Source organism: Molossus molossus, unplaced genomic scaffold (genome assembly GCF_014108415.1).
Source record: "Molossus molossus isolate mMolMol1 unplaced genomic scaffold, mMolMol1.p scaffold_m16_p_1, whole genome shotgun sequence".
NCBI lineage: Eukaryota > Metazoa > Chordata > Mammalia > Chiroptera > Molossidae > Molossus > Molossus molossus.
In genome coordinates this window covers 5,372,687-5,397,038 of record NW_023425344.1, presented here as the reverse complement: position 1 = coordinate 5,397,038, position 24,352 = coordinate 5,372,687, and the positions used below count along the sequence as shown (strand labels likewise).

The following is a 24,352-nucleotide window of genomic DNA, read 5'->3' as shown; positions in this document are numbered from 1 at the left end:
TGGGGCTCTCTCTCTTTTTTTAAAGTAAAATTTCCAAGTGGTTGTCCCTAAATTGTTATTTGAAAGACTAAACCCTGATATCCATCCATTGGATTGCTTTCTAATTTTATTCATTTCTGCTTTGTCATTATTATTCACTCTCTTTTTTATTTTGAACATAGATTTGCCAACACTCCTGAAGTGTTAATGTGCCACTTCCTCAAAGTTACTGTTTTCTAAATAATTTGTCATTTTGGTTCCATAGTCTGAACAATTCGTTTAGAACAATGTTTTCAATTTTCCAAGTACCTGTGACTTCGTTGTGGTCATTCACTGGCAATTTTGTCTTGTGGTCTAAAGGGAAAGAAACCCACACACTTCTTCGGGGAACACCTTAAGGTTACTCCGTCCAGCTTGTGACCCACTTTTATAAATTCCATGTTGGCTTAAGGACAGCAGCTCCCCTAGAGCATTGTAACAGACCCGGCATTACAAAAACTAGTGCTAGTCTACAAAATCCAAAGGTCTGATACCAGAAGTTCCCACGAGATTAAGTAGGGTGAGACACGTGACTCTGGAACAGAAGAACGGAGGGAAGGGCCAGAGCAGCCCCGGCTGCAGCGGAGCCTGGGCGCGTGGTTCCCACGCCAGACTGCTGGGTCTGCGCCTCTGCGCACCGCCCACGTGCTGCGGGTCCGAGGAAATCACTGCGCCTCTCTCACGCCGGCCCCTTTTCCTGGCGCGTTTGTAAGCCCCCAGGAAGGGAATAAATGTCGAGCACTTGGAACAGGGCCTGAAGCTGGTGCTTAATTGAAGTCAGCCGGTATTTCATTTAACTCATGCATTGGTACTTGGAAACAAGTATGATTACTCTCTGTTTCACAGATTAAAAGCTCAGTCTTGGAGAGGTTTAGTAATTACCCCAGTGACCACAGCAAGAAGGCAGCAGAGCCTGACCTTTCTGGCTTTGAAGCTTGTGACCTCTTTGCAGGAGGACCAAAGCCCTGACTTGTTCTTGGGAACCACAGGGAGGCACCCCCGAAGCTCAGAGTCCGGGAAGTCATTTCCACCCCCTATTTTTCTCACCTGGACCCAGCCCCTGAGTGCGTGGAAGCACTAATTTTCTCTGAGCTTTTTTTTTTTTTAATCCTCACCAGAGGACATTTTTCAACATTTTGTTGAGATAGAGTGGGAGGAAGAGAGAGAGAGAGAAACATCGATGTGAAAGGGACACATCGAGTGGCTGCCACCCACACGACCCAACCAGGTCCGGGGACAAACTGCAACCGAGGTACATGCCCTTAGCGGGAACCGAACCCGCGTCTCTCCAGACCACAGGCCGATGATCTAACCGCTGAGCCAAACCGGCCAGGGCTCTCTGAGCTTTTGATCTAGAATTCTCTGGACTTCATTCAAGCCTAGGAAAAAACGAATGCTTGATTTTTATAAGACTATAAGAAGAAACTTACTGATCCATGTTAAAATGATTCCGAACAGCCAAACAGCTTTCTCACTTGAGAATCATCTTTATTCTCTAGTGACTCAGAAATCACACCTTTCCTCTTTGAAACGAAGAATCTCATCTTGGGGCACGACCCAGATGTTTTCTGTCGTCCAGGAAATGTTCCCAACACGACGGATCTCCTCGGAAGGGAAATGGGAGAAAGAAAACTGGGGACTGTCCCGCCTTCTGTCTGCCACTTCCTGGCTCCTCTCCGGCCGATGCGCGGACCCCTTCAGATGCCATTCAGAGCTCTGAACCTTCACTTTCCAGTGGCAGTCAGGGTCCCAGTGGCTTCCTGGGCCAGCTGTACCCCAGTGTCCTCTCTGACAACAGGACAGAGAGCTTTGTTCCGGTGGGGAGGGCTCCACGATTATTTAGTGACCGCTCACAGCTGTGGTCCGCGTGCCGCCTTGCAGGGATCCTCAGTGTGGACCCTGCCCTGGCCAGTCCCTGCTGAACCTCACACTCTGGGGTGCAGCTCAGCAACCTGTTTTCACAGGCCCCCGGGTGAGTCTGGTGCTGAAGTTCGGGAACTCCTGGGAGCGTGATTCAGGGCAGGGACCCTGGACCAACGCCTCCGTCTGGGTCCCAGCTCCACTGTGCACCAACGCTGTGCCCTTGGGCAGGTTACTTCACTTCTCTGTGCCTTGGCATCTTTGTTAGTAACATGGGGACAAAGGTGCACAGCTCACTGAGTTGTGAGCATTCAACTGAGTGACAAATACAATTCTTAGGACAGTACCTCTCGCATAGGAATCGCTCCCGAAATCTTGGTTCTGTTTAGCTTCACTCTGTGCAAGGCGTGTGCGGGACGTGTTCCATGCATCACCTCTTCCCGGTGGCCATCAGAGGGAGCCGCTCCCACCGCTGTCCTCCCCAGACAGTGCTCCCGTCTTAGAGACTTCCTTCCTTCTGTTGGGGTCAAGTGGCCATTCCCCTGCTGGGCTTGCCCAGGAACTGAGGTCAGAGGTCTTGTCTCCGTATCATCAAACATCTGACCACGGGGTCTATGACCTTGAGATGCTCCCTAATGCATCTTTGCTTCTGAGAACACAAACAGAACCCCGTGTTCACCTGCTGTGTGTGGTGTGGGCAAGACTGAGGCCACCGGAGTACTCAGTGCTGTGACCTTGGGTGAGTCGCCTCTTCTGACCTTAAGCTCCTTGTTACTAAAAGGAGGGGCTTGCATCAAGGCCGTCCAAGGTTCCTGTCCTCTTGGGTTTCTGGTTTGATGGGTAATGCTGGTGGCGATGCCTGCCCCAGCGGGGGGCACGTCAGCCCCCTGGCCAGCTCCACTGGGACCTCGGTCAGCCAGCAAGGACGGTTGAAGGGATACCCAAATAAATGCAATAGTTCTTGAAGTCATGTCAACTGAATTTTTAAGAAAGTCTTTGAAGCTTGCCTGAACTTTACTGTTCTGTCCTCAGACAGCCGCAGGGGAGAGAGATTAGTTCAGCTGCTTCTGAGTCCGTGGCCTGCGTGGGCGTGGGTGTTGCAAGGGAGAGAGAACTTCCTGCGCCCCATGGAGGGACAGGTGGGTGGCTCCGGGGTGGCTTGGTCATGAGCTCCTGCCCGGGGTCTCCCATGGCCCTGGCAGCCACTGGCATTGCCTGCGAGTGGGGTCTTGAAGGCAGAACAGCTCAGCAACGTTGGGCAGAGAGGGCCCGTCGCCACCAGACCTGGGCCCCGAGCTCCTACAGCCCCTCTGTGTGGACCAAGCCGTGAAGCCTGTTCCATGTGTTAACTCACGGGATCCACGCAGCCCGGTGAGATCACCCCCCTTCACAGCCGAGAACACTGAGGCACAGAGGTGAACAAACATGCTCAAGGTCCCATAGGACGTAATTGTTATTATTATACCCCCTTTGCAGATGAGCAAACTGGATCCCACCGGAGGGTGCAGAACTTGCCCAAGGCCACCTAGTAGTAGGGCCCCAGTCAGGGCTCGGCCCAGCTGCGTGCCCCAGACCTTGTTCATATCGCCCTGTTCGTCTATGACCAAAGCAGGCTGTCCCAGGCTCCCACTTTTAAAAATTTTTTTATCCTCACCCAAGGACACTTTTGCATTTATCTTCAGATAGAGCAGGAGGGAGAGTGGAAGGGAGAGAAAGAGAGAGAAACATCGATGTGAGAGAGGCACATCGAGTGGTTGCCTCCCACACAACCCCAACCAGGGCCGGGGACAAACTGCAACCGAGGTACGTGCCCTTAGCAGGAACCGAACCCAGGACTCTCTGGTCTGTGGGCCGATGCTCTAACCGCTGAGCAAAACTGGCCAGGGGAGGACTGCCACTTTACTGGGATCCTCTGCCCAGGGCACAAAGTTTGGGGTACTCAGGGGTGCTGGGCCCAGATCAAGACTGGGATCAGCGCCCTCTAGTGCCCATAGTGGGCAGGAGTGCAAGCCCTCATTTGGACCTGTTTGTTCCTTCCCGATGTATTCACTCACTTGACAATATTGAGTGCGGGTTGTGTGCCAGGCACGGTTCTAGGCTCTCTCCAGCACAGCACAGAACAGGCAGGGACCCCCACCCTCATGGACCTTGCTTGCATTTTACTGGAGCACACACATCTCAGACGGAAATACATACATGATGCTAGTTCGGGTGGAGGTGTGCAGCAGAGCAGAGCAGGAAGGCGGGGAGCGTGTCCAAGAGCCTGTTTCGGACGGTGTGGCCTTGGGGGAGGCCCCAGCAGCCCTGGCAGATCCCTGGGGAAGGATGTTCCAGCCCGTCCCCAGAGACGCCCCTGTAGCCTAGCCTCTCCTGCCCTGGCTTCTTCTCCCCGCCGGTCCTGCTACCTCCCTCCGTCTCATGCAGGCCCTCTCCCTCCCCTCTGTGCCCCAAACTCCCCGCCCCACCTCTGGACCACCACAGGGGACTGGCACCCAATAATCCAGCGGTTCTCAACCTGTGGGTCACGACCCCTTTGGGGGTCGAATGACCCTTTCACAGGGGTCGCCTAAGACCATCGGAAAACACATATTTCTGATGGTCTTAGGAACCGAGACACCGCTCCTCTGTCCGTCTCCAGGCGGGTCCGCCCACGTGCAGATATGCCACATACAGCATGAGGAATGTATTACAGAGTCGTGACTCAGGAAGGTCGAGGACCACTGCAATAATCCCTACCTCCTATTGCGTATAATTCCAATCAACTCATTCTGCTCAAGTCAACCGATATTTGTTGCATGTCCCTGGGGCAGCAGACCCCACAGGGATGCGTGGACAAAGTCCTCCCTGCGAGGAGCTCGCCGATAGGGGCAGAGAAGGGTCCTCGGACACCGTGCCCTGCAGGAAGCCTGGGTACAGGGACATGGAGCAGCCCACAGCAGCAGGGGGGAGCCAGGGAAGCTTCCTGGAAAAGTGGGTGCCCACTGTGAGGGCCGGGGGACAATCAGGTAGCCGAGTGGGAGAGAAGGGAGACACCACTCCGGGCAGAGCAAAGAGCTGGAGCAAAGAAGTAAAAATAAGATTGAGAGAGAGCTCGGCCCACGGGGAAACTGGTGGGGGGGGGGCCAAGAAGGGCGGCAGGAGGCAGTGAGCGGGGATCAGCCTCCAAGCACCCGCCATGGCAGCCACAGCAGCCGGGCTACCCCGTAGGCAGGGTCTCGCCAGCCCCTCCGAGGGCCCACGGCCAGCTGGCAAATGCTCCGACCTGGAGTCCGAAAGGTGTAGATTCCTACCCCTGCTGCTTTCGAGCGGTGTCGCTTGACCAGTTACGGCAATTCTCCGAGCCTGCTTCTATCTCTGCACAATGGGCATGACAGCACCCACTGTGTGGATTAGTGTAGTCCCTAAAAGACACGCCCTAAGTCAAGGGTGTGTGCCATCAAGAGGCACCATCCTGCTGGCCAGTGGATTCCGTGTTCACCCAGCGAAGCCACCTTCTCAGTCTGGCATTCACGGCCGCTGACGACGGGCCCGGTCTCCACTTCTGATCCACTTGAATGTCTCGCACCCTCCGCCACCCACACGCTTGGAGCCTTCCTGCATTCCCTGGGCCTGGCATCCTTTACTGTCCTCTCCACCCACACCCCCCGCCTTCAAGAAAGATCCACCTCAAACCACTCCAAACTCCAGAAAAGGAAGATGGTCTAACAGCCTTTCTGAAATTAGAACAAAGCTAAATACCACTCGAGCTTGGCCCGATGCTGCCTGCAAACTCTCACGCGCTTTGCTGGGTTCTCACAACAGACGCTTCCCGCGCCTGGTGGGGTGACATCCGTGGGGAGGTGCCCTTTCTCCGAGCTCCCGCCTACGTCACCCTGACTGCAGCCCTCGAGGGGCTGAGCCTCTGCTGCCCGATTCATCCCAGTGCTCCGGGTGCGGCGGACGTACAGGGACGCTAACCAGCGGGAAAAGCATCTCCTCAGGAGGCCAAGCAGCCTCTTCTGTTAGCTGCACTGGACAGAGGGCGCTGTCCGGGGCCAGGGAGGGCCCAGCACGTTCTCCAGGCGGACGGACGCTCATGCTCGGTGCACAGCTGCAGTGAGCGGAGCCTGGGAGACGTGGGCAGCCAGGGCCCCGGGGAGATGCAAACCCAGACGCCGCACTGCCCTGATGAGCGGCGGCAGCTGTTGCTTCTGGCAGATTTCAAGTCCTAATATTTGAACAGGAAGTCTCCTCTCACCTCCACTTGACCTCCAGGCTCCCCAAAGAGCACCCAGCGGCAACGATTCCCGTCTGCGCTTTGAACGCGGAGGGGAGAGCACCCGAGTGGCCTGGCCCCTGCCCGGGAGGGGGGACTGTGAAAGTGACAACGATTTGAAAGAAATCGCTTCCCACCCCGTTCTGCACACACGCACACCCAGCCAGCTGTCAGTCGGATCCCGGATGTGACCCAGCCCCTCCCAGGAGCCAGAACGGCCTGCTTGCTCAGCCCTGGCCAGTTCGGGCTGAGTGGCCGAGTCACGGCAAACAGAGCGGGGACTCGCCAGCTGGACCCTCCAGGGTGCACGAGGCTCCGGAAAGCGCCCTGCATGAAGGATGTTCGTATCTGGACTTCACGTCTGATTTAAATTCGAGTCCCATGCAGCCTGGAAGGAGGGAGGCCACCTGCCGAGTGGCTGGTGACAGGAAGCCGGAAAATGGTCCTCGGTTTAAGTGTCTGCACTTGGTTGACTTCAGTGTTTCAAGGATGGGGAGAAAAGACGAGGTTTGAAAAAGAACCTTCTTCCTCGAAGGAATGACACAGAGCGCAGCCGCCTCTGCCCAGGAACACGGCAGCTCGGCCCTGCTGCCCAGCTTCGCGGAAGGGGCCACGGCGGAGGTCAGGAAGCTGATCTGCTGGGGAAAGATAAGACAAGACACAGGGCTCCGTGCCAGGTCCCCCACCTGCCGCTCTGTGCCCGCTGTTACTGTCCTCACACCGGTCCTGCCCTTCCAGAGATGTCCACGGATCGAATGAATGGCAGGAACTGGTTGAGGAAGCAAGATGTTAGCATTGCTTTGAAAATCCAGCCTCACCTCCCACGCGGGGGCCAAGACTTGAGGGCACTCAGAGGTGGAGGGGATGGGACCGCATGCCTGGGTGCAGTATAGCAGCTTCCAGATGAGACAGCACCCAGGAGGGAGGAGTCATGCTGGCTCTCAGTGGGTTCAGCAAAGGGCCACCGTGGGTGTTCGAGTCCAGAGTAGGGGCACCAGCTAGCTGGATAGAGACCCCAAGGGGACAGAGCATACGAGGAGGAGGGGCAGTGGCTGATGAAACTAGATGGGGGCCCTGAGAGGGGCTATGCTGGTTCTTCAACCCCTAGACTTCCCTGTCAGGTCTAAGACATGTGTTCCGTGCACTCAACCCAGACGGCAAGCCAGAGGCTCAGGCATCCGGTCTGCCCCAGCCCCTCTGATTAGGATGGGCCACTTCCACTGGCTCAGGACACAGCAACGGGGAGCAAGCCCCACGATCTATTGGCTCCAACCACGTACGAGGCCCATGCGAGGATGTCACCTCTGTCAACCTCACTGCCACCCTGCAAAGTATCCGCCGCTTCTAGCTGAGACAACGGTGATTCCAAAGTGAGTAAGTCCTTTCTTCCAAGGCCCCAGAGCTAGTAAGTAGCAGAACCAGAATTTGAACTTGGGTCTACCTCCAAAGCTGAGTGGGACTGAGCAAGGCAGAGACTGATCCAAGGTCACAGAGCTCACTGGTAACCAGGGCTGGTCTCTGGCCACTGGGACTCAAGCCTCACATCTTATGTATCCCCAGATGCTCCACGAGAAAATTCAACCACGTGGCGTCCCTGAGTTTTTACAAGAACAAAGCACATTTGTCTTCCTTTCTTGAAGTCCACATGGAGGGTGTGCTCTGATGGAAGGTGACTGGGAGGGATTTGAAGGGGGCCACAGACAAACAGACAAAGCAATGGAGCCGATGAGTCTGAGCAAGGAGACAGAGACCAGGGTGATCAGCCAGAACACAGGAGGCTGGCGGAGGGATTAATAATGGCATCAGCCCTGGCCGGTTTGGCTCAACGGTTAGAGCATCAAACTGTGGACTGAAGGGTCTAGGGTTCGATTCCTGGTCAAGGGCACCCAGGTTGCAGGTTCGACCCTGATCGGGGTTGTACAGGAAGCAACCAATTGATGTGTCTCTCTCTCTCTTTCCCCCTCCCTTGCTTCCTCCTTCCCTTCCACTCTAAAAAACAAAACAAACAAACAAACAAACAAATAACAGGCTTCAAGTCCAGGGACCTATTTAGAGAAGAAAAGTGTTGACCTAATTCCCGGGGAAAAGAAGGGCAATCTCTAGAAACGTGTAGTCAGGAAAATCGGGTCTGCCTCTAGAGGTCAGCTGAGGAATGGCCTGTCTGTCCCCAGGACAGCATCGGGGTTAAGAGCATAGAGCTGGGTACCACCTGCCTGGGGTTAGTCCCAGCCCTGCTATCGTGAGATGCATGATGTGAATGCATTACTCAGCTGCTCAGTGCCTCAGTTTCCCCAGCTGTAACATGGGAATGAAGGGGGTGCTGTGAGGATGAAATTGAGTTACTGTGTGTGAAGTAGTTGGCAAATTCTCGTGAGCTCGGCCTGTCCATTAGAGTAGGTCGCCCAGGACAGTACTCTGCAGATCGAGACCCTGTAAACAATCTATAGACGTCTCCATCTAAAATGCAAAAGGAAAAACTTGATTTCGTGGAAAATTTGCTGCAGGATTTTCAACTGGTCTCTTCCTCTCTCCAGCCTCAGTTTCCTTATCTGCAGAACAGGGATAATATTGCCCCTTGATGGAGTCCTCACATGTTTGGGTCACAGCATGAGCCTTAGGGGCTGAGCTGGAGTGACCTCGGATGAGTACTGTCCAGAATTTTCTATGGGGGAGCAGGCCCGGTTCGGCCTAATCGAATCTCCATACATTCTCTGTTCGGCCAGCAACTGCCCCAAGGGAAGGCGGTGAGGTGTCGCTTGCTCCGAGAACCACCGGATATCAGGAATAATGTCACAGAAAGAGCCCCATGCTGGGATCACAAGAGCCAGGCTCTCATTTCACCTGTACCCCAGTTTCTCCTGTGACCTTGCATGAGTTTCTTGACCTTCCTGGGTCTCAGGTTCCTCTTCTATAGACTGGAAATATGATGATACCTCTTAGGGGAATATTACTGACGGTACTTTAGCTCTTCAATAGGACACCATGTAGGGAAGTATTAGCACTTAAAAAACACAGTCCTTTAAAAGCAGGGGTGTGTGTTATTTTAGGGGTCCCTACCTCCAGGTGCAGCATCACTGACCCGGTCCATTCGTCTTACCCAACATGTATTCAGACAAGCATTTCGGGAACACCCGCCATCTGCAGGGCCCTGGGCAGAAACCGCAGAACACAGCAGGGGACGCCCCGAGGGCCTCCGTGACCGGAGAGACACCCCTGCCAAGAAATGCCTGGCCACACGAGGTAACAGGTGCTTTGGTGGAATTCTGCACCAGGCAGAGACGTCATCCGTGGGAAGGAAAGCTGGAACTGGAAGAATAGATAGATGGTCTGCAGATAGGGGCAGCATCCCCGGGGGAGGACACAGCGTATGCAAAGCCTGCTGCGCGAACTCATGTCCGGGAGGCACCGGCATGGGCGGGGCCGGAGCAGCTGAGGGGGCTGGTGTCCAGCCAGGTGCACAGGGCTCTGTCCCAGGCCGAGAGAGTTGACCTTGCTCCTGAGGGTGAAGGGCAGCCGCCTCCCAGGAGAGAGGCTCCAAGGCTGCGGGAAGGAGAGGAATGCAGGACGACCTGGGGACGGTTGCGATGCCATTGGGAGAACCCAGGCAAAATGTCACCGAAGCGTCCCCGCGAGGCCAGCGCTCACCCAGAGCGGTCTGAGAACTAGAGCGGGGGGCTGGGGCGGCAGCAGGCCCGAGGCAGTGGCGCGCTCCTGGAAACAAAGGGAGAAACCGCCCTCTGTACACGGCAGGGGGCCGGGGAGGTGTCCACGTGTAAGAAAGCCCCTTTCCATCCGTCTCTGTCCTCCCCGGATATTTACTGGACAGCTGCCATGTGCCGGCCACGGCTGCGTCCTCAGCTGGGACCGAGGGCCCAGGAGCACCGACGAGGACCAGGGAGGGTTTTATGGCCTGCGGCAGATGGAAGGAGGCCGATCCCTGGGTCTGGTGGCCTCTGACCCCTCTCTGGTCACTGAGGCAGCTGTGGTCAGGCTTCATGGACTAGAACTGAGGCTCTGAGAACCAAGACCTGGTGCTCGGTAGGACTTCTGTGACCAAGTGTGGCCTTAGTAAGCCATTGAACCTCTCTGTGTGGCATGAATAGTTCTGTAAAATGGCAGAATATTGTTCTGTGTCTCAGAGGTCTGTGGTGGGGGTCTAAGGAGATACGCCACGTCACGTGCTTCTCACCGCGCTTGCTCCTACAGGCTGCTCTTCCCTGTTGCACGCTTAGTGTGTGGGGTGCGCTGAGCCCTTCACGCGTCTGTGCACTCATTAAGCCCTCCCGGCAGCCTTTGCAGAGGACCTGGGTTATCCCCACTTTCCAGATGAGAGAGCTGAGGAGCCATTGGTCACTTGCCTAAGGTCACAGGGAGTGGGGGACAGAGGCAGGATTCAAATCCAGACAGCGTGCTCGGGAGCTGTGCCCTTCACCACCCACTGGAGGCCCTGGCCCAGGCCGCATGGCGCTCGTTACTCTGCAGTGTCCACCGCGGCTGTGGCGTCACCACTGTCCTTAGCAGAGGTGCCGTGTGCGTTCGTTACTAGGAACACGTGCAGCCCCTGTTACGGCCTTCCGTACATGCCAGGCGCCATGGCTGTCTTAGGTGGATCCGTGGTATAACATGGGCTGAAATATCCCACTTAAAACACTCACCGAGCCCTGGCCGGTTTGGTTCAGCTGTTAGAGCGTCGGCCTGCGGTCCAGAGAGACCTGAGTTCGGTTCCTGCTAAGGGTATGTACCTCGGTTGCAGTTTGTCCCCGGCCCTGGTTGGGTCGTGCAGGTGGCAGCCACTCAATATGTCCCTTTCACGTCGATGTTTCTCTCTCTCTCTCTCTCCCTCCCACTCTATCTGAACAAAAAAAAAAAATGGAAAAATGTCCTCAGGTGAGGATTAAAAACAAAAAACAAAAAAAAACCTCACCGACCCACACACCCCGTCACACTCGCCTTGGCGGAAGGTGGGCATGAACCACTCTGAAACACAACAGCTCCGCCCACGGCCCGCTGACAGCTCCAGCCAACCCGCACTCGCTGGAGAAGACTGGTTTCACGGGCTCCGCTGGTGGCTCGGCTCGGCCCCCTGAGGGAACCGGCCCCAGGGGTCCTCTGCACATCCTGCCGCTCTCCTTCCTCGGTCCACACGGCAGCGAGCCCGCTGGGCGCTGCCCGCCCTGGGTCAGGAGGACCGCTCTTCTCCAGGGGTGGAGCCCAGACCACAGCCGTCAGAGAGGTCGCCTTGAGGAAAGAGTCCGCATGTCCTTGCATTTCAGACATCGTGGATGACAGACTGTGCCACAGACTTGCCTGCCCAGAGCAGAGGAGCCCATTCGGCACACTCACTGTACGATTCCAGAAACGCTGAGCTGCAAGAGAGCGTACACTCGGCGTGTACAGGTCCTTCAAGGGCCCTGGTTATGTGAAGAGCCAAGTCCAGGTGCCATGGAGCACAGCGAATGACCCATGACCTGGCCTCCCCCACGGCTCCAGCCTCGGCTGCCATGTCGCCAGCCAGCATCCCCTGCAGCTGTTGTTCCCCAGTGACCTGTGAGGACCACGCCTCTGCACATCCGCACATGCTGTTCCCGCTCCAGGTACCTCCCAGCTCCTCTCCTCCTTTCTCCCTGTGGCAACTCCCAGGATCCCACCCCTGGGACGTGCCCCTCTACTGTGACGTCTGGGAAAGCTTGGGCCTCATTCCCGCCTGTGCGGCTGCTGGCTGGGAGGCCTCGGCCCCGGCATTTCCAACCACGTCCCTGGTATCCGACAGTAGCTCCAGCCTCTCCCAGCTGCTGGGAGGTTGGATGACACAGTCATGTGATGAGCTCACACCATGCCTGGCACATAGTAGGAGCTTAATTGGGTTGGATTCCATGTCTCTTTTCCTCCCCAGCTTTTATTCTTGCTCTTAGCGGGGCAGCAGCCAAACTCTACGAGAAACGAAATCAACAACATACGCACAAACAAGGCATAGCGACAATTCTCCTTTTCCATATGGCATTTTTTGTATTCCGTGATTTTTAAAAATCGGGATATAATTGTAGGATGCATCAAAGTTGTGCAGCCATCACTCTTGCTAATTCAGACTATTTTCCTCACCCCCAAAAGCAACCCACACCCATAAGCAGTCACTCCCCACTCTCTGCTCCCTCTGGCCCCTCTCCTGGCCCCTTACAGAGAGACCGCCCCCAAACTAGAAAGCTGGCCTTGGCTGAGCAGTCGCTCCCAGGGCGGTGGAGGAACCGTGCTTGGTGAACTTGACAGGTTTGGGACCATAAATGTTATCGTGGGCAGAAAGGGGAGTGGAATCGGAAGTACCATAAAGATTAGGACGTGGGGACTTCCCGTTGAGACAGCGGGTAGGTAAACGTGGTATCGCGTCCTCCCACAACCACATCAAAGTTACAACTAAACTACAGAACAACCATCATTCAGAAAAACCTGAAATCAAGCTGAATGGAAGTCCTACAACTACGAGATTAAAGAAGCAGCCACACTGAGACTGGTAGGAGGGGCGGAGGGACCGGGCTGGTCCCACACCCACGTGTGGCGGATAAAAATCTCAGCTGGGAAGGTCCTCCCTGAGGACTGAGGGGTCCCCATCCCAAACCAGGCACCCAGCTCAGGGTTCCAGTGCCAGGAAGAGAATCCCCATTACTTCTGGCTGTAAAACCAGCAGGAACTGAGGCTCAGGGAGGCTGAGGCTGTGGGAGCCCCAGGCAGCTCCTCTTAAAGGGCCCACGCACAAACCTACTCAGACTCGCACCCTCCAGGATCCAGCATGGGGGAGGCAGCTTGAAAGGCACCAGAGACATATGGGGAAGAACTGAGCTGTTTGGCATTGGAACAAGGGCTGGAGAGGGGGCTTTCTCGGGGACAAACGTGCTGTCAGAGGCCTTTGTTCCTTTGGTGAGCCCTTCCCCTTATCTGGGACTCCAGCAACCTGGCTCACACTGTTGGCCCCGCCCTGGTGATTCCCTAAGGCCCTGCCCCACCCAACTTCCAGGCCCACCCAAGCTGTTGCCAGTTGCTTTACCATAGGATTGGCCTGTCTTGGATCCTGCTTCAGGTTTTCCTAAATTCTCTCAAACAAGCAGCATCTGGTCTTAGCTAGCCCCATACTTCTCGTTAAGTAATACATAGAAACAAACACAGGGAGGCAGCCAAAATGAGGAGACAAAGAAACAGGTCTCAAATGAAAGAACAGAACAAAAATCCAGAAAAAGAACTAAGTTAAATGGAGATAAGCATCCTAACAGATGCAGAGTTCAAAACACTGCTTATCAGGATGCTCAATGAACTTAGTGAGAACCTCAGTGAACTTAGTGTGGGCCTCAAGAGCATAAAAAAGGACCAGTCAGAAATGAAGGGTGCACAGTCAGAAATGAAGGAGGCACTAACTGAAATAAAGAATAATTTACACAGATTCAATAGTACAGTAGGTAAAGCCAAGAAGCAAATCAACAATATGGAATGTAAGGAAGCAAAAAACATCCAATCAGAACAACAAAAAGAAAAAAGAATAATAATAATAATAATAAAAGAACAGTGTAAGGAGCCCCTGGGGCATCTTCAAGCATGCCAACATTCACATCTTGGGGGTGCCAGAAGGAGAAGAGAGAGAAAAAGAAATTAAAAGCCTATTTGAAACAATAATGGCAGAAAACTTCCCTAACTTGGTGAAGAAAACAGACATACAAGTCTAGGAAGCACAGAGAGTCCCAAATAAGATGAACCCCAAGAGGCCCACACCAAGACACATCATCATCAAAGTGCAAAAGGTTCAAGACAAAGAGAGAATCTTAAAAGCAGCCAGAGAAAAGCAGTTAGTTACCTACAAGGGCTTTTCCCATAAGACTGTCAGCTGATTTCTCAAAAGAAACTTTGCAGGCCAAAAGGGAGTGGCAAGAAATATTCAGAGTGATGAAAAGCAAGAACCTACAACCAAGATTACTCTATCCTGCAAAGCTGTCATTTAGAATCGATGGCCATATAAAGAGTTTCCCAGACAAGGAAAAGCTAAAGGAGTTCATCACCACCAAACCATTATTATATGAAGTATTGAAGGGTCTTCTTGAAGAAAAAGATAAAAAATATGAACAAACAAAATGGCAATGGATACATATCTATAGACAATTGAATCTACAAACAAAGTGAACGAGCAGAACAGAAACATTCTCACAGATACAGAGAACATTTTGTTGGTTGCCAGATGGGAGGGGGGTTGGGGGAATGGGTGAAAAAGGTGAAGGGATTAAGAAGTACAAATTGGGGGGAGGGAAGAAATAAACCAAAGAACTTATATGTATATATGCATAACCAATGGACACAGACAACAGTGTGGGGAAAGGCAGGAGGGGGGTCAATAGGGGAAAAATGAGGAACATCTGTAATACACTCAATAAAGATAAGTTAAAAAAACAAACAAACACAAATTTCCGACTATTATAAAATAGTCGGGGAGATAAAGTGCAGCCTAGGGAATATAGTCGTTAATATGACCATGACTATGTATGGTGCCAGATGAGTACTGGACTTATTGGGAGGGTCACTTTGTACTGCATATAAATGTCTGATCACTATGTTGTACAACTGAAACTAATATAATTTTGCATGTAATTTGGAAAGTAAATTCATTTTATGGAAATAAAATCTGCTTTGTTTAAAGAGTGGGGAAAAAACAGACTAGGATGTGGGCGAATGATCACTGGCTGTTGCCCTCTGCCCTGCTCGGTGCTTCCTGGGTCGCTGCCCGCTCGACCCTCAGGGACCCAGAACTCGGGGCCTCTGTCCCCATGATGTCCATGGGGAAACAGCCAGGAGACATGGGACTGGGGCGCCCCCCGCTGGCATGCTCCCGGGTTCTGTGGACACAATCCCACAGGACTCCCCCTGCAGGCAGCCAGCTTCGCCCCTCGCCCCCGTGCGGGTCTCCCCCGGTCTGAAGGCGTCGCCTTCTCTCCTCGACAGTCTCCTTTTACTTTCGGAGGAAATGAAATGTGTCCAGGATGAGCGTTTGCTTCTCCTCTTTCCCGTCCGGTCAGAACTGCACAGCGTGGACAGGCTCCTCTCAGGGGCCCAGGGAGAGCTGCTTCGTAAACCCGGGGGAAAGCCACAGGCCTTCCTGGGCGTCGTGAGGGCTCCAGGCTGGGCTAGGCCAAGTCACAGGCGCTGGTGAACCGCCTGGTGCGGCACCTGCTGCCTTTCAGAGCCACTGGGAAGGGGACAGGCCCCTCTCTCAGGGCGAGCTGTGCCCCCCGGCCACTCGGTTCACTGACAGGAGCAAGATGGTGGGGTATCCGGGCCTCGGGGCATCGGGGTGGAGCTCCAGCCCAAGCGGTGGTTTCCTCTGTGCACCTACTGAGCACCAGGGCCCATCGGAGCACGGTCTGGTCCCACTGGTGGCGGGGCTGTCCCCATTCCCCAGGGAAAGAGGTGGAGCCATAGGGCAGGGGCCTTGAGAATGGTTTCCAGGCCACACACCCAGCAAAGAGCAGAGCCCTCCAGGCTCACCACGACGCCCCGGGAGTCATGGGGTCAGTCAGCCCGCGGCCCCCCTGAACTCCCCTCCTCAGAGCTACCCTGCAGGTCACCGCCTCGCAGGATTCACCGACCTTGGAGAATTCCAGACACACGGGGCTGGGCTGGTCCCCCTCAGCCTGTTGGTGGGGTCCAGCCCATGCATAAGGAGGGACCTTCGCAGAGAGCTGAAGCTGCGGGACCCAGGGCCAAGCCCCGAGGCCACGCCCACTCACCGCCCTCTTCTCCCCTCAGGAGAGCACCTGGCCCTACCTGTTCGGAGTGATTGTGGCCCCTGCGGTGGTCCAGCTGGGGAGCCTGCCCTTTCTCCCTGACAGCCCCCGCTACCTGCTGTTTGAGAAGCACGACCAGGCGGGCGCTGAGAAAGGTAGGCCTCTGCCCTTCCCACGCGGCTCCCGCCTACTCACAGGGCCAGTGCGGCCGGGTGTGCGGGGACCTGGGCCCCCCTTCTCCTCAGGCACGGCGCTGGGTGCCCTGGGCCACCCTAAACACTTCATCTCCCCACAGCCTGCTGTGCGCGGCCCCGCAAGGGCATGGGTCACACTGGGAGCCTGGAAAAGCCGGGACAGAGCAGGGCAAGACCCGGGCTGCTCGCGTCTTGTTGCGGTGTCTGCGCGGGGTGGTCCCGCCGCAGAGATGAGACGCACATGTCTTGGTGGTTCAGGTCTAGGGTGGTCCTCCCTCCCTCCCTTCTCTCTTCTTCACTGCCCAGTTCTCCTGTCTTAACACTAGCTCCCCAGGAAAGGGAATTTATATCACAGAGCCCCCCCCCCCCCCAGGGAAGCAGGATGCCCACCCACAGGACAGAAGCCTGAGGCCACGTGGAGCGGGGCAGTTGGGTTAGGGAGGGCTCCTGACCCCCTGAAGGGTGATGTGCTGGCCTGCCCCATGCTTAGCCTTTGGACTCAGAGGCATTTCTGCAGAACCCCCACGGTAAGATCCCTCTGCCCAGACACAGACACGTGGCGTGAATGCCAGTGGTCCTGTTTGCTTCGTTCTGTAAATGACACACAGTGGACAGTGTCGTGGTTAAGCTGCCTGCAATCCCGGCTCTGCCGTCTGACCTTGAGCAGTTCTTTAACCTTCCTGAGCCTCAGAACACGCATCATCTACCTATCTATCTGCCTATCTATCTACCTATCTATCTGCCTATCTACCTATCTGTCTATCTACCTACCTGTCTATCTACCTACCTAGCTGTCTGTCTACCTACCTAGCTGTCTGTCTACCTACCTATCTACCTACCTAGCTATCTATCTACCTACCTAGCTATCTGCCTATCTGTCTACCTACCTATCTGCCTGTCTGTCTATCTACCTACCTAGCTGTCTATCTACTTACCTAGCTGTCTATCTACCTACCTATCTATCTGCCTATCTACCTATCTGTCTATCTACCTACCTGTCTATCTACCTACCTAGCTGTCTATCTACCTACCTATCTATCTGCCTATCTACCTATCTGTCTATCTACCTACCTGTCTATCTACCTACCTAGCTGTCTGTCTACCTACCTATCTATCTATCTGCCTATCTGTCTATCTACTTACCTAGCTTTCCATCTACCTACCTATCTATCTGTCTGTCTACCTACCTAGCTGTCCATCTACCTACCTATCTACCTACCTATCTGTCTACCTACCTATCTGCCTATCTGTCTATCTACCTACCTAGCTGTCTATCTACCTACCTATCTATCTGCCTAGCTGTCTATCTACCTAGCGATCTGTCCGCCTATCTGTCTACCTAGCTATCTGTCTATCTAGCATCAGTGCTGTCATTACTACTGAGAACTCTGTCCATTTCTAATCCAGATCCTGTCCCTCTCGTCTAAACTGCACTGTCGGCCACATCCGAGAAAAAAGTGGAGAATTATTGTCTTAATATAATTTGTGCAACATTTAAAAAAATCCAAGCAACCTATTTTCTGAACTAAAAAATGGCATAATGAAATATTAATAATTGCCTATATTTGTCTCGCAGTGTGTGGTTCAGATATATTTTCTCATTTACAACATTTCTGTAACGTGAAATCAGAGAACATGGTCATTTAGATGAAGAAACTGAGGCTTGCAGGGGTGAAGTGACTTGCCCAAGGCTGTGGTGTGTGGTTTGAGTTTCTAGAGGCTTTTGAACATATGATGGAAACAACAGGTCTCTTCAGTAAACAGAAAATCTGCAAAGCGTGGTGGGGGGGGGGCCTGAAGCCCACAGGGGACCCAGGAAATGACAGGAGGACTGAACCCAAGGGTGACTCCCTCCCGCCACCCTCATGTAGAGAGAGACATCGGTGGTAGTGTCCTGGGGACTTCCCGTGTGGCCCGTGGGGTCGGTGGGGCAGCAACCGCCCAGAAGCCAGGCTTCAAGGAAGGAGGCTCCTGGCCAGGTGGTGGGGGGTCTGAAATAAAAAGAATGTGGCTGAGAAGAGTGAGAGGGTGAGTCCCCAAAGCAGGGGGCTGTGGAGTGTTGGAAGTAGGTGATGCCTGCAGGGTTCTCTCCTGGGGGGCGGGGTGCCCCTTGACCCTTCTGGCTCTCCTGGGGAAGAGCTTGTGGGAAACACTTCAGTGAAGTACGGCTGGAACGGACAGTGCATGGAAATAAATGCCGGACAGTGAAGAAGGTTGAAAAGATGCATTTCATAGCACGGTAGGGAGAGAGAGAAGGCCGGTTGTAAAACATGGTACATGGTAGATGGGTGCTCTATAAAAAGAACAAAGATATTGGCCTTGGGTTGAAAGAGAATATTAAAATTTGCATCTGTGCTAATAAAAGAGCTCATTTCCCTCCAGCCATTCAGCAAACAGTGGGCGTCCTGCAGGAGGGTGGGGAGGGCCAGCACCAAGGAGATGGACACTCCCCTGACCAGCTCATCTGCATGGTCTCTGGTCATTCTGAGCACTTCACCTGTGTTAGATGGTTAGGCCCTCAATACAGCGGTGGAAAGTAGATCACTTTACTACTTCCACCGTAAGACAAAGAAACTGAGGGCGGGGAACCTGACCTGCATCACTGGATTTGAACTCGGACACTGTTGCTCTGGAACCTCTGAGCATGAACAAAACACACTCCACTACCTCGCACCTTGTTCGGCACATGTCTGGTCGGCTGGTAACTTGGGAGAGAGGGGCCCTGTAGCAGTCAGCTGTTGCCAAGATAATGCCGCATAACAAACCATCTAGACACCCGCTGGCTTAAGACAATCACACTTACTGGGCCAGCTGTGAAGCTCTGTTCGTCTGCACAGGGCGTGCCCTTACGATTCTGCTTGCCTCAGGGAAGCGCTCTCGTGTCTGGTGGTCAGCCCCCTGATCTAGGGTGGCCTCAGCTCTGTTCCATGGGCCTCCTCCTCCAGCAGGCTAGCTGGGCCATGTCCCCATGGTGAGCACCGAGGTCCCAGAGAGGAAGTGAAAAACATAAGCCATTTTTCAAGCTTCAGATCCTATTGGCCAAAATAAGTCACATGGTCAAGTCCAGAGTCAGAGTGGGAGGGGCTACACAGTTACAGAGCAAAGGGCATAGATGTGGGGAGGCCATGGCTTCCGGCCATCAGTACAGTCCATCCATCTCCCAGGCCCCTGCCAGGCTTTCCCACCCTCCCACACCCGGTTCAGAGTGGCCAGGGATTTAGTCCCAGCTGGGTCGGATTTATTTATGCCCCTCTTGTCCATCGAGGAGAAGCTCCCAGCACCCGAACATGGGGAAGAAGCCCAGACTTCCACTGTGAGGAAAGGGAGCTTATTTGATTGAATAGAAGTGACTATTAGCCTGGGGAATGTGATGAGGCAGTGATTCAGATGCAGGGAGGAGGGAAGTTGCCTGGATCAGGACCCTTTGGGTAGTAAGAGACAGAAACCAAAGCAGCTTAAGGAAAAGGGAAAATTTCAACGTGTCCCTTGGGACGGGATTTGAGGGTACCAATAACGAACACTCCTCTATCCACCCGAGGGTGACACCAGGTGAGAGGCGGACCAGGCGTGGGGGAGGGAATACAGATTAAGTTCCCATGTGAATTGAGACCACCTGGCCAACAGCTGCAGGTCTGATGTCCAGGAGGGCCTTGTAAGATGGTAACTCCAAACTGCACTGACTCATGGGCTCCCGGACAGGCCCTGCCCGGCAAACCTCAGAAGACAGAAGAACAGACAGCGTGTGCTCCTCCAGGTCAATTCCACACTTACAGGGAGGAACCAAGCCGTGAAGGCCACTTCTGTCCCCCGCTCACCCATCCGCAAAGTCCCTTCTCATCTCCCGGGGAGGGGTGAATGTGGGAGCCCAGGAGGGGGGTTTGTGGCTTCCAGCCCCAGGGACCCGGGCAATGCTGAAACAGTGATTTGGGACTGAGTCCCAGTGACTGGGGGAAGATATTTGCAAACCACATATCTGATAAGGGCTTAATATCCAAAATATATCAGAAACTCCTCGAAAGAAAAAAATAATAACCTTTAAAAGGGGGCAAAGGACTTGAATAGACATTTATCCCGAGAAGAGGTACAGATGGCCGACAGGTGTGTGAAAAGAGGCTCAACATCACTAACCAGCAGGGAAATGCGAACCAAAGCCACCCCGAGACTTCACCTCGCACCTGTCGGGATGGCTGTTATCAAACCTCAGTGCCGGCGAGGGTGTGGAGAAACGGGAGTCCTGGCGCGGTGTTGGCGGGAATGCACGCTGGTGTTGTCGCTACAGACAGCAGTGCGGAGGTTCCTCAGAGAGTGAAAACCAGAACTGCCACATGGTCCAGCAGCCGCACCTCTGGGTACCTATGCGAGACTCAAAGCCACGGTCTCGAAGACTATTCGAACCCACGTTCACTGCAACGCTAGTCACAGTAGCCTAGGTGTGGAAACAGCCTACAGGGATGGGTGGAGGAATGGAAAATGCAGTCTATACACACAGTGGAATATTATTCGGCCTTTAAAAAGAAGAAAATGGATGAACCTGGAGGACACTGTGCTCCGTGAAATAAGCCAGTCGCGGAAGGACAGGTACTACGTGATCTCGCTTATGTGAGGTATGGGAGATAGTCAAACGCATAGAATCAGTGGAATAGTGGCTGCCGGGGGCTGGGGGGAGGGGGATGGGAAGTCGTGGTCAACAGGTGTACGTTTCAGTTGAAGAAGATGAAGGCACTCTAGACCCCTCGGTGCCACACTGCCTGTCCTCAGCATCACTGCCTTGTGCATTTAAAGATGTGTTAAGAGTAGCCCTGGCCAGTTTGGCTCAGTGGGTAGAGCACTGGCCCATGCACCAAAGGGTTGCAGGTTCGATTCCCAGTCGAGGGCATGTACCTGGGTTACAGCTTTGATCCCCCGCCCCAGTTGGTTTGGGTCTCTCTCACATCCAAGTTTCTCTCTCCCTCTTCCTCTCCCCCTCCCCCTCCCCTTAAAAAAAATCAATGGAAAAACATCCTCAGGCGAGAATTAACAATAAATAAATAAATAAATATGCCTTAAGAAGAAAGAGCTCCCGTCAGGTGCCCTTACCACAATTTAGTAAAATATTTAAAAGCTTTTTCAGTAATAAATGACTTATTTACTACTGGAACAAAAGACAAGTCCCGGCTGCGGATGTCACTCCTGATAATGGGAATGCAATCGCTAGTCTCAGTGCGTGCAGAAGCAGTCATTGCAGAGCGCCCACAGACATCTGACGGGCACTGTTGTCTTCAGGCGGGACCTAACTCTCGGGCAAGGGATGCATGATACAGGGAGATGCGCTGTCTGTGACCACCTCCTGTCCATGGCATCCGATGATTCCTGTGGGCGTGCAGCCGTGCAGGACCACAAATGCCAGCTGACCTGTGGGACCTGGGCACGTCACTTCATCCCTCTGAGCCTCAGTTTCCCCATCTGCACTGTCCTTGCAGAGGGTCCTGCAGGCCCGGCATCCCACGTCCACCTGGAGTGGCAGGGAGCTGTGCTCTCTGCGTGCCCTCAGAGCAGAAACCTTGCCTTGTTCCTCCTGAATCAGTGAGCTAACCCCCCCCCGCCCCCCGGCACCTAGCCTGCCCTCCAGAGCTGCAGGTTAATTGGAATGAACAGACCTTGATTCCCTTAGCATTTCAGCTTTGCAGTTTCTTTTCATCATTCTCTGAGGTGTATGTCAAGAAAGATCAAACACATCTAGGTGGGAACATTGACGCCCTCTCTTCCTACCTGGGACCTCGGGCACATCTCCTAACCTCCCTGAGGCTCAGCGGACCGAACAACCTAGGAATCGAGGTCAAGTCTGTGAGACGCCAGCCCAGAGCCTGGCACAAAGTAGGCGCACGATGATGTCAGCCCCCTGCCCCCTTGAGTAAAGGCGAGTCTTCAACTGGTACAAGGCCTGGAGCTCCCTTTCCCAGCCCCGGAGCTGACCAAGCGCCCAGAGAGTTCGCCTTCCAGTTGGGAAGTGCAAATTCTTTTTCAAGTTCTTTGGAGTCAGTGATTAGAACATGAGCGGAAGTATGAGTGAGCTGTGAGCCATGGGAAGCCTCTCACTTTCCAGAGCAAGGGTGAGGGTGGGAGCCTGAGCCGTGGGGAGGGGCCCCGGGGGAGATGGGATGAATAATTTGAATGACTTGATCATGAAACACAACAGACTCCTCTGGGAGGCCTGTTTCCCATAGCAAATGTTTGTTTGAAATGGGCATAGACTACAAGTTTCTAAGGCAACTTTGTGTCTCTCCCATCCCCTGCCCCACCCCGTAGAAGCACGTCCTCATCCTCTCCCTGTCTTCCATGTACCCCACACCCTGGAGCTCTGTACTTGCTTTTGAAACCCCACTATCCACCTTCCTGTTCCATGCCTGGGTCCCTCCCACAACATCTCCACCTGGTGGTCATCAAGCTTCTCCTTGCACACCTTCAGGGATGGGGAACTCACTGCTTGCAAAACCTCCCAATCCACCCTTGAACACATCAGTCAGACGATCCTTCCTGCAGCGAGCTGACATCTGACACATCACAGCTCCTGACCTTGGTCCTGGTTTTGAACTCAGGGCCAAGGAGAACAAGACCAACCCTACCAGCATCCAGGCTTCTGCAGATAGAACACCAGCAAATACGAGGAAGGTCCAGTTCTATTTATCCAACATGGTTTGAGCACCTGCTGCAGGCCGGGCTCTGAATAAGACCCAGGCTCTGGCCTGAAGTGTCACACACCTCACACCAGCATCAGCACCTGTCCTGAGCTGGTAGGACCACCGTGATGACAGGAGAAGCGGTGGTGGCCATTCACCAGCTGCAGGACACCCCAACACTGTGCTCTGAGCTTTGCCCCCTTCCTGCAGCTGCCTGCCCTTTTGTGCATGGACTCCCTGCTCCAAACTCAGATCCGGGCCTTCGCCTAAAGATGGGAGGAAGTGTACTTACTCTCAGGCTATGGGAGAAAAATATGCAAGTCTAGCCTCACCTGGGCTCCAAAGTTGAGGTGATGGCCATCAGGTAACCACCCTGCTCACAGCCAGGCAGCGAGTCCTTTCCTGAGGGACTGAGTGGCCAAGCTCGTGTTTGCCATGCTGGTCCTCCAAGATCCAGTTCCTCGCCCAGTCACAGGAGCCTTAGAAGGGCTATGGGGCAAGCAGAACACACACATACACACAGGAAATGAAATCAATGTGCTGAAAAAGAAGACAGCATCACCTTTAAGAGAAAGAAGAGAGATTTTTGTTTCAGGAAAGTCTGTTAAAAACTGAACATTAAATTTTTTCTTTCTTTAGTTTCTTTTTTTTATCCTCACCCGAGGACATTTTTCCATTTTTTGTTCAGGTAGAGTGGGAGGGAGAGAGAGGAACAGAGAGAGAGAAACTTCGATGTGAAGGGACACATCGAGTGGTTGCCACCCGCACAACCGACCAGGGTCGGGGACAAACTGCAACCAAGGTACATGCCCTTAGCGGGAACTGAACCAGGGTCTCTCAGGACCGCAGGCCGACGCTCTAACCGCTGAGCCAAACCGGCCAGGGATCTTTTTTTTAATTAATTTATTTTTTGTTACAGATATTTCTCCTTTTCCGCCCATTGGTTCCCCCCTCATCCTCCCTCCCCACCCTGTCCCCAGCTTTGTTGTCCATGTCCATTGTTCATGCATACATGCATATAAGTTCTGTGGTTTATCTCTCCCCCACCACCCCCTCTTCTGGGGATTGTCAGTCTGTACCCCACTTCCACATCTCTGGGCCTACCCCATTCCTCAGGCTGTTATGTTCATTATATTCCACAAATAAGTGAGATCATATGATACTTGTCTTTCTCTGTTTGGCTTGTTTCGCTTAGGACGACACTTTCCAGGTCCCTCCATGGCGTCTCAAAGGATAAGAGATCTTTCTTTCTTACAGCTGCGTAGTACTCCATTGTGTATCTGTACCACAGCTTTTTATCCATTCCTCTACATTTGGGCTGTTTCCAGATCTTAGTTGTTGTAAATAGTGCTGCTACGAACATGGGGGTACATACATTCTTTCTGATTGGTGTTTCAGGCTTCTTAGGGTCTATTCCTAGAAGTGAGCCGAGAGCTTCCAGGCAGCCAAGGTGAAAAGGGAAAAAATAGGTTATAAAGTTTCCTTATTTTATATGGAAAGTATATATATATTGGGGAGGAGAAATGTTTCCCCGCTCCAAACTCTAAGAGTACTTTAGCATGTGAATGTTGCATTGTAAGCTTTGGTTTAGTGCAGCAATTTTCAACCTTTTTCATT

The 24,352-nt window shown here is 53.6% G+C and overlaps 1 protein-coding gene across 1 annotated transcript in view; it reads left to right on the top strand.

The window, feature by feature from the left end:
- The window catches only part of SLC2A9 (solute carrier family 2 member 9), a 121,973-nt gene that overhangs the window by 53,999 nt on the left and 43,622 nt on the right, over nucleotides 1-24,352 (top strand). Inside the window, exon 7 of the mRNA XM_036278121.1 lies at nucleotides 15,908-16,040. Within this exon, the coding sequence (XP_036134014.1) occupies nucleotides 15,908-16,040 (133 nt within the window). The remainder of the gene's footprint in view (nucleotides 1-15,907; nucleotides 16,041-24,352) is intronic.